The sequence below is a fragment of the Conger conger genome, chromosome 6 (assembly GCF_963514075.1).
Source record: "Conger conger chromosome 6, fConCon1.1, whole genome shotgun sequence".
Classification (NCBI taxonomy): domain Eukaryota; kingdom Metazoa; phylum Chordata; class Actinopteri; order Anguilliformes; family Congridae; genus Conger; species Conger conger.
Window position 1 is genome coordinate 25,062,233 of NC_083765.1, and position 10,000 is coordinate 25,072,232.

The 10,000-nt window shown below is 48.4% G+C and overlaps 2 protein-coding genes across 2 annotated transcripts in view; one reads left to right on the forward strand and one right to left on the reverse strand.

Annotated features, from left to right (window-relative positions):
- The window catches only part of wdr19 (WD repeat domain 19), a 20,509-nt gene extending 13,380 nt beyond the window's left edge, over window positions 1-7,129 (forward strand). The window contains exons 24-37 of the mRNA XM_061245240.1: window positions 269-352; window positions 473-619; window positions 901-1,025; window positions 1,796-1,905; window positions 2,176-2,244; window positions 2,470-2,547; window positions 3,334-3,430; window positions 3,856-3,980; window positions 4,090-4,171; window positions 4,885-5,035; window positions 5,306-5,429; window positions 5,509-5,585; window positions 5,897-6,021; window positions 6,257-7,129. Of these exons, the coding sequence (XP_061101224.1) occupies window positions 269-352; window positions 473-619; window positions 901-1,025; window positions 1,796-1,905; window positions 2,176-2,244; window positions 2,470-2,547; window positions 3,334-3,430; window positions 3,856-3,980; window positions 4,090-4,171; window positions 4,885-5,035; window positions 5,306-5,429; window positions 5,509-5,585; window positions 5,897-6,011 (1,384 nt within the window). The 3' untranslated portion in view covers window positions 6,012-6,021; window positions 6,257-7,129. The remainder of the gene's footprint in view (window positions 1-268; window positions 353-472; window positions 620-900; window positions 1,026-1,795; window positions 1,906-2,175; window positions 2,245-2,469; window positions 2,548-3,333; window positions 3,431-3,855; window positions 3,981-4,089; window positions 4,172-4,884; window positions 5,036-5,305; window positions 5,430-5,508; window positions 5,586-5,896; window positions 6,022-6,256) is intronic.
- Window positions 7,130-7,911: 782 nt separating this feature from the next.
- rfc1 (replication factor C (activator 1) 1) overlaps window positions 7,912-10,000 on the reverse strand; it is a 14,405-nt gene continuing 12,316 nt past the window's right edge. Inside the window, exons 24-25 of the mRNA XM_061245477.1 lie at window positions 9,228-9,410; window positions 7,912-8,747 (exon numbers count right to left, since the gene is read on the reverse strand). Of these exons, the coding sequence (XP_061101461.1) occupies window positions 8,634-8,747; window positions 9,228-9,410 (297 nt within the window). The 3' untranslated portion in view covers window positions 7,912-8,633. The remainder of the gene's footprint in view (window positions 8,748-9,227; window positions 9,411-10,000) is intronic.

Here is a 10,000-nt window from a genome sequence, read left to right on the forward strand (position 1 = left end):
CCTTTGAGGAGTAGGTTTCTTGGAATGTTTTTCCAAATTCCATTCAAATTACATCAGCATGAGAAGGTTCAGTTAAGAACATTGTAATCACATATTTGTGATGTCACACCTTAGAGGGAGTAATCTGGGAGTTGATTGGCTGGGTGCATGGTTAATTGTGTAGTGTGAAGGCTGTGGGTGTCACCATAATGTCTTATATACCATGGTCCTGCACAGCAGAGGATGACTGCTGAATGACTCTCATTTTGGGACTGTACGTGTCTCTCAGGGCAAAGGTGGGGGAACTCCTGCCCCAGGTGACCTCACCCAAGATCCACCTGCAGTACGCCAAGGCCAAGGAGGCCGATGGCAGGTAGGCCACCGACTTCTCTCTCTCTCTCTCTTTCTCTCTCTGCTGGTTCAGAGGTCTCTCTACCATCCTAACTGAGCCTCAGGGTAGCTCGGCTCACACCCGCGGCTCACTTCCGCGCAGGTACAAGGAGGCCGCCGTGGCGTATGAGAGCGCCAAAGACTGGGACAACGTGATCCGCGTGCAGCTGGACCACCTGAACAACCCCGAGGAGGCGGTGCGCATCGTGCGCGAGACGCAGTCCATCGACGGAGCCAAGATGGTGGCCAGGTCAGAGTAGTTCTGTTATTGTGACTGTTCTGCCGAATTTCATCGTAAATGGTTACAGAACGTGCCTTTACACGAATATAAACCCCAGGGGAAGGGTTTGGTTCGTCCTGCCAAGTGTTCATCAGTTATGTCCTGAATTGTGCCTTCTATGCTCAGTGAAACTATGCAATGGCTGCATTTAATGGTTTTTAACATTCAACAAGTTTTCCTAGAAAAGTGTCCAGATCCCGTTAAACATACCTGTTAAAATTGTGGTGGTCGTCTGGTCCACCCCGGCTCAGGTTTTTCCTGCGTCTGAGTGACTACGGCTCGGCCATCCAGTTCCTGGTCCTGTCCAAGTGCAACGACGAGGCCTTCCAGCTCGCCCAGCAACACAGCCAGATGGAGGTCTACGCTGACATCATCGGTGAGCCCCTCCCACCCTGTTCCTGGAGGTCTACTGTCCTGTAGGCTTTCATTTCAACTCTAATTTGGCACACCTGATTCTACTAATTAGCAGCTCAATGAGATCTCTAGCTGCAATGAGATGCACTTTGTTGGTTGCAGTGAAAACCTACAGGATATTACTGTAGAGCTCCAGGAACAGGGTTGGGCAGCACTGTATACAGTATAACAGGTCACAAAACACACTTACAGGCACACTTTACTGATGAGTAGATCAGTAGTGTGTGCCCAGTGGCAGTGCGGTGAAGTGATCAAGCTGAACAGAGGTTGCCAGTCCCAGATGGGGCACAGCGGTCTTATGCCCAAGAATGCTACAGTAAACATCCAGATGGATAATATGTAAATGAAGAGCGGATGTTAGCATAATGTAAGTTAAGTCACCGTGAAGGACATCTGCTAAGCAAAATAATTGTTTATATAAGAGTCTGGGTCATTGAAGCCTATATGCTAACAGCAGAAGTGTAAGCTGTTTGGCAGAACTGGCTTCAAATACTGTTTGTATCTGTTTGAGGCCTCGACAAAGGTACTGTATGTGTCCTGAATGTCTGTGTTCACTAGCTGTGTGTGTGTGTGTACTGTGTGTGTGTGTGCGCATGTGCCCCTGTCCAACACTAGCTGTGTGTGTGTGTGTGTGTGTGTGTGTGTGTATGTGTGTATGTGTGTATGTGTGTATGTGTGTGTCCGCGCATGCGCCCTTGTCCAACACTGGCTGTGTGTGTTTTCCCGTGCCAGGGTCTGATGCCACGATGGAGGACTACCAGAGCATAGCCCTGTACTTTGAGGGGGAGAAGAGGCACCTGCAGGCGGGCAAGTTCTTCCAGAAGTGTGGCCAGTACAGCCGGGTGAGTCACTCTGTAACTCTTCATTAATGAATCACTCCACTGACTCATTAGACTCACTCCGGCATTTACTCAACTTCATTCACACAGCACCCAAAGCAGCGGTGAGCCTCAATAGAGCCTGATTCCTTTTACTGCACAATGCGTGCTGTTCTACTGACACCATTGAAGAATTTGGTGTGAATGCAGCTCACCTCAAACATGAATGTGTGTGGACCTCACACCCTCCTCCCCCCTCCTCCTCTCCCCCCTGCCCCCACCTCCCTATCTCAGGCCCTGAAGCACTTCCTGAAGTGTCCCAACACCGATGACAACCTGGCGATTGAGATGGCCATAGAAACCGTGAGTTCTTGCTGCTCCGCTGTTGAGAACACAATGAAATGGTTCGTTTTTTAACATATGACAAGGTCTTCCACAAATCTGTCAGAATAAAAAGGTATTTTCCGCAAATCTGTCCTTTTTGTGTTACCACTGAAGTAACAGCAATACCTTTAAATGCAGATATGACACGATTACTTGAAGAGTAAAGAAATAACTGCAGTGATGTTGTTTCCTGCGATGGCCCAGGTGGGGCAGGCCAAGGACGAAGCTCTGACCGGCCAGCTGATCGATTACCTGATGGGAGAGAGTGACGGGATGCCCAAGGTACACAGCGCCCCCTGCAGGCCGTGTAGCCTTACTGCTTTTCTCTCTGTTAGTCCTGGAGCAGGCCGTGTAGTCTTACTGCTTTTCTCTCTGTTAGTCCTGGAGCAGGTCGTGTTTTTTTCCTGCAATGTATTGTATCGAGCTGCTCAGAAAAGCTGAGCCAAAGTTATTGACAGTGAGATGTCATAACAGTAACTCCTCCTGTACACGTATTCATCATAACCCTGAGAATAATCCTGTACGCTAGTGAATAACAATCACTGCAATCTTGAATCACGTGAATTTTGACATTCACCGAATCTCCGTTGTCTGTAGCCTTTATCAGTCTGTGTAGAGGTCCTGCCATGACTTCCTCTGTGTCTCTAACCCCTTTCCTCATCTCTCCTGTACCGCTCATTTCACGCTGGCCTGCCTTTAGCCAGTCATTGTGAGTAGCCAGCCGCCTGAGACTGCTGCCACCTGCTGGTGGAGTCCTGCACACGCACGCTAGCCATTACACCATGTAGTTCTCCATAGTCTTTTAGCTTTCACCGCTTCACGTTTTCAGTTGCCCCCAAACACCCCAGGCGTGAGTGTTGCTGTGAGTGAAGTTGAGCCGCTACGCTGTCCGCTTATGAAGTCCCAAACCTGCGCACAGACCCTTTTTATAACCGTGTGGCAGTACAGACACACCGTGGGCGGGTGGGTGGTCAGATTGTGTGTCTGTGGTGGCGCTGAATATATTCATGGGCTGATGTTCGCTGATTGGTGGACTTTTGTTCCCCCTTTTCTTAATTTTTTACCCAGGATGCCAAGTACCTGTTCCGTCTGTACATGGCCCTGAAGCACTACAGAGAGGCGGCCCGAACCGCCATCATCATCGCCCGGGAGGAGCAGTCTGCAGGTCCGTCCGTGTGTCCGTCAGTCTGTGTTCTTCTCCGTCCTCTAGGGGTACTGTATCACAAAGCAGGATTACTGGGCTTGCTGGACCTCTTACTTCAGTCCATGTTCCAGATTTGGGAGGGCTCCAGGTCCATGTTCCAGATTTGGGAGGGCTCCAGGTCCATGTTCCAGATTTGGGAGGGCTCCAGGTTTTGCTCGGTGCAGTTATCCTGCTAATTCTGTAATCCCGCTTCGTGACGCAGGCCCCAGCTGCTGATTAAAGCTGTAATGTGATTTCTGTCCGGCCCCGATGAGATTTTCCTACAACAAAATGCTGGCGACATTTCAAGAGCCCTTGCATACGGCATTTTCGCTCTAGCTCATTTGAGTTGTTTTGCGTATCGTCTTACGGCTGAATGACTGAACAAACGCCCCGCTGTGTTTCAGGAAACTACCGGAACGCCCACGACGTCCTCTTCAGCATGTACACGGAGCTGCAGACACACAGCATCCGCATCCCGGCAGAGATGGCCACCAACCTGATGATCCTCCACAGCTACATCCTGGTCAAGGTCGGAGGGCCTGTCCTTTACCCACAGTCCTCCTCTTCGTGAAGCACGAGTGAAATTTGTAGTTTGAGAGAGTTGTAGTTTTGTAGTTCAGAATCTCTCTGCTCCACAGGTGCACGTGAAGAGGGGAGACCACCTGAAGGGCGCACGCATGCTGATTCGAGTGTCCAACAACATCAGCAAGTTCCCCTCCCGTGAGTCTCTCTCTCTCTCTCTCTCTCTCTCTCCATCCATCCATCACCCTCCATGCACCAGTCACTCAATCCTCCATACATTGATCAACACCATACATTAAAATCTCTCTATTAATGAAGAGGCAGACTCCATGTTTGTCTCTTCAACAAGAGCAAGTCCGTAAGTCCAGAGAGAAATGTGCAGTTACTCTTATCCAGAGCGACGTACAGTTGATTAGACTAAGCAGGAGACAATCCTCCCCTGGAACAATGCAGGCTTAAGGGCCTTGCTCAAGGGCCCAACAGCTGTGCGGATCTTATCGTGGCTACACCGGGATTGGAAACACCGACCTTGCGTGGCCCAGTCATTTACGCTACAGGCCGCCCATCATGTTAGACAGAAAGGGTTTAGTTCTCTTACACAGGTAACAGGGTAGGAGGGTAAAGTCACTCTCTCTGTCTCTGCAGACATTGACAGAGACACATACTCACATTCTCTCTCTCTCTCTCTCTCTCTCTCTCCCTCTCCCTCCCTCCCTCCCTCCCCCCCCCCCTCTCTCTCTCTCTCTCTCTCCCTCTCTCTCTCTGCCTCTCTCTCCCTCCCTCCCTCTCTCTCTCTGCCTCTCTCTCCCTCCCTCCCTCTCTCTCTCCCTCTCTCTCTCCCCCCCCTCTCTCTCTCCCCCCCCTCTCTCTCTCTCCCCCCCCTCTCTCTCTCTCTCTCTCTCTCCCTGCAGACATTGTGCCCATCCTGACGTCGGCGGTGATTGAGTGTCACCGGGCGGGGTTGAAGAACTCGTCCTTCAGCTTCGCCGCCATGCTGATGCGGCCGGAGTACCGCAACAAGATCGACCTCAAGTACAAGAAGAAGATCGAGGCCATGGTCCGGTGAGCCCTGCTCTGCCACGCCCTGCACACACCAGCTCTCCCCCTCCTCTCCCTGTTACTCTTCCACGCCCTCTCTCTCTCTCTCCCTGTTACTCTTCCACGCCCTCTCTCTACCTGTCACTCTTCCACGCCCCCCCTCTCTCTGTCCATCACTCTTCCACGCCCTCTCTCCCTCTCTCCCTGTCACTCTTCCACACCCCCCCCCTCTCTCTCTCTCTCCGTCACTCCTTCATGCCCTTCCCTCTCCCCCTCCTCCTCTCTCTGCATCAGGCGCCCGGACACGTCAGAGCTGGAGGAGGAGACCACGCCCTGTCCGTACTGCAATTTCATGCTGCCAGAATGTGAGCTTCTGTGTCCTGGGTGCAAGAACAACCTTCCCTACTGCATCGCTACAGTGAGTATTACACACACACTCTCGTGATCGGTCTCTCTCTCCCTTCAGCCCCATAACCCCACACTGCGCTCTGTTGCAGGGCCGTCACATGGTGAAGGAGGACTGGTCAGTGTGTCCTCACTGCAGCTTCCCTGCACTGCACTCAGAGTTCCTCGGGTGAGTCCCCACAATGCAGCCAAACCCCCCCCACACACACACACACACACACACACACACACACACACACACACACACACACACACACACACACACACACACACACACACACACACACACACACACACACACACACACACACACACACACACACACTGGGTTCTATTAGTGACTGCTGTCTGCACAGCCTGGATCAGTCATTACATTTCCTTTTCCTCGTGTGTGTGTGTGCTCGCGCGTGCCTGCGGATGCTTGTGTGTGTGTGCGCACGCGTGCCTGCGGATGCTTGTGTGTATGCGTGTGGTGTTCAGGCTGCTGGAGACAGAGTCGGTGTGTCCCATGTGCTCAGAGTCCCTGAGCACTGAGCAGGTGAAGAAGATCACAGACTGCTCCAGCTACCTGCAGCCTGACGAACTGGAGCAGTGATCACCCAGAGGTACATACAAAGCTGTACACACACACACACACACACACACACACTTCCATTGTCGCATATGGCACTCGCATGCACGGAACAGGATATCTGGGTTCATTTGAAAGTCCTTTTAAAGTAACTTTTCCCCTAGTTATTTTGCCGTAGTTCTACATTCACGGATATTAGTCACAAAGATCAGAAAGTCATAACCAGTACTTAATTTAAATGCTAATGTTTGTTTTGTTTTTTTAAACAGATTCAAAAGATATATTACGGCCTGCCAGTGGAAAAGGGAACAGAATATTTTCTTTGACAATCAATAAACAGGGCTATGATAAACGATCGCAATCAAATGATCCTTATTCATTTCAGACCTCACAGCCTAAAACCTTTGTCCAGCCCAAGCTATGTAATATATTAGCCATGATAAAAAATGAGTGCAATTTAAATTCCCAATAGAGGCATTAGGGACAAAAATGTAAATGTGTTTAGCAGTTAGCAGGCGATTGCCCCTGCCATGGTCACCCTTTAGAGGCACACATATTGCACTGGTCACTGTTTTTGCTGGAGGTGCACTCTTGACCATGTGTCTATAAATGAGGGGTACTTTTTATCTATCTGAATACATATACACAAATGCCAAGACTGGCAGAAGAGATCCGGGACCAACCTGACAGAGAGTTTCCACGCCAAGGAGCGAGGCCGCGCCCATTTATGGGCACATGTGAGGACCACTGCAGATGCTGTTCTGGAACTTTTGGAATCCACATGTATGTGCAGTGGGACCATTTCTGAACAAGGCCGTTCTTTTTGACATAACTGAAAAAGGGTCTCCACGGGTACCCAGGTGAATCAACCCTTTATCCCGTGTGTCAGGTTCAAATGGAGGATAAAAAATAAATAAAAAAACGCTAAAATATCAATCTTGACACCATTGTGGCTTTTTCCACTGGACCATTGCCCTGACATGTTGCACATTAATGTCTACATTTAGATTTTGAAAAATGTATTTGTATTTTGTAACTATTTACTATAGTGCTTTTTGTATGTACAGGTATCGATCAGTTTGCACCAATGTTAAACGTGACTTGCGACATTTTTCTGCAGTAATAAAATACTATCTACAGTACGTGCAGAATGAATTGCTGCTTTTTTGTGGTGACTTTCATCCAAGGACTTTTCACTGAGGGGAGTGCCAGCTGTCACTCACTGCAGAAGGGTAACGCCCATTTGGGGGATGCAAAGCGGACAATTTTGTGCAAGAACTTTTGACTAACCAATGAGACTAAGGCACAGAGGACCAGATTAAGGCACTGAATACAAATGAAATGGTGATGAATCGTAGAGGAGAGAACACTACTTTGTGTGAAGGTCTTTACAATCGTGACTGAGCACATATACACATAGTGAGCCAAATAACTCATTGGACAGTGACATTTTTTGTTATTTTAGTTCTGTACTCTAGCACTTTGAATTTCCATCCATCTAGAAATGACAGCTATTTTTGATGCCTGATAATGGGGGGACCATGTACAAAAGGTTCTATAATCTCTCAACGGTTCATCCGATATGGATGACAATACCCTCAAATTAAAGCTGCACTTCAACCTCATTGTCAAGCTCAAATGATAGAGTACAGAACCAAAATGTCATTGTCCAATGAATTATGGTGCTCACTGTATTCCTGTTTATCTGCATTTTTATATTCTGTGAATTCATATGATAATAATGTAATGTGACCACATTACCAAAGGGAACGGGCTACTTGGCAACCAGGGTGGAGTACAAATGTGTGTGTTGATTGTAGATTTTAAAAAGAGGTACAGGTAGCAGTTTAGAAAATTTGTATGGGGGGGGTGGGGTTGTCTCGGATGAACACCAGCTCCATACGTCCACATCACACAATGCACAGCCAGCTATTAAACTCTTTATTATTCTGATAACCTCATACAAAAGAAATGCAAAAGGTGGGAAAAAATCTCCAGCATCTTCAAAGTAGATAGGGTCACATTCCAAATGTCAGCCCAGGAAAAAAAAAAAAAGATCATTTACTGATGCTGAACCAGTGTAGCTCTGAAATATGTAAGTGTTCATAAGTTGGGAGGAAAAGGAAATAATACACAGGAAATACATATTTACAGTCTGATCCTGCGGCAAACCAATGCTCAGAGCCTTCCGCCCGTTTGCCGAATCTGTCGAGTCATGAGAGCAGCGAGAAGGGACAAAACCAAGCGTCCTTCAGGATGAGAAACTACACTTCCCAGATCCCTCTCCAGCCACAAGACCAGCTCCTGCAAGCGTTTTATAGCCACCAATCAAGCCTCCGTACCTCGTAAGAAGCACCTCTCTCTACGGTCATGTACAGACCCCCTGAATCAACAGCAATTCAGGGAACGGTTCAGCAGTAAGCTATTTACACTGTGCCAACACACACCTTATTGTTCCGGCTACTCAGTGATTATGTGGGTTACTGTGGTTGGATTTTTTGGTAGCATCCTCAGGGACAGCTGAAGAGTAGTTTGGGAAGGGGTGGAGGTGGGGCAGTTAGTCTTTTGCAGGTGTTCCACTGTGCTCCCAGTGTTCAGTTCTCTCCCCGTGAGGGTTTAGAGCGGGTCAACGTGCCCATCTCTCACTCACTTTTTGGCACTAGCCTTGCCCTTGCCCTTGCCTTTGCCCTTACCCTTGCCCTTCCCAGAATCCACTGCTTTCTCCTGCTTGATGTCCTTGGAGACTTTCGCCTTCTTCTTCTGTGAAGGAAATGGGAATGATATTGGAAGAATGGCAGATATCCAAAATCCCCCCAAACAATTACAACCTGGCACCATTTCACATACAATACATTAGGTCTCATATGTCCGGACAGCCATCATCAAGTGCAGACACCTGGCTGTGCAGCAATGTGCTAAAAGTCACGTGATCACACCGACATTGCTCCATCTGCATACCATGGCCTGGTAATATATCCCCGTGACCAAAATGATTTTGACATTATTGAGACAGAAATAAAAACGCTTAAAATCAATTCTGTGAATACATACCTCTAAGCAAACATAGGGTCCGAAATAAAACGTGTAATCAATGCCTCACAAATACATTTATTTCAAGAACAAACCTTTCACTTGTTGGCAGTGACTGTAATGAGCAGATGAGCTGGCATATTGGAAAGTTAAACACTTGCAAGTGTAAACAGACGGTTTGCCCTCCCGTGCATTTGAGCCCTTTCTCACCTTGATCATGGCATCGGTGGCCACACCCTCCTCCTCCTCCTCCTCCTCCTGCGCCTCCTGCTCCCCCTCCTCCCCGCCCAGCTCCGGCTCTGCGCCTCCACGCTTCCCCTTCTTCACCACCTGCAGGGAGTACGGCGTCAGGTGCGCCTCCTTGTTGTAGGCCCGTGTGAAGGCCGCTTTCACCTGCAGGGGCGGACAGAGAAACCGCTTTAAAACACAAACATTTATATAAACCAGAACACGCTGCTGTTCACCACAGGGTGGGAATGCCCAGGTTCGATCTCTGAGGCCCAGGTTTGTTCCTTGTCGAGAGCTTGGCTGAAAGGGAAACTGCAATTACTCTCAAAATAGGGAGAACAAACATTTTCACAAATACTCAGGTTGGCATTTATGGCTTTCCTGGATTAGGACATTTCTTAAAATGTAAGATGTTTTCAACTGTAAGAGTGATGCTAGCACTCTTCTGAAGAGTCTGTGTTATCACTCTCAGTAATAGTGGACTCACTGGTTTGATACAGCAGTGACACGTAGTTTACATTAAAAAAAAAAAAAGCCTTGCTAAATTGCATGGAACAAACTTCAGTGATTCAACATCACTTCAGTCATAACTAATCTGAGGCCTAACATTGGCCCTACGGAAACAAGTGCTTGGATTATGCACAGGCTTTTCAATTCCCAGGTTGTTTTCTTCAGGTGCTCCTCTACATTAACAATGAGAGGTATTCTGCGAGGAGTCAGCAGGGTCCTGTTAGAGGGGCCTATAGACCGCACTG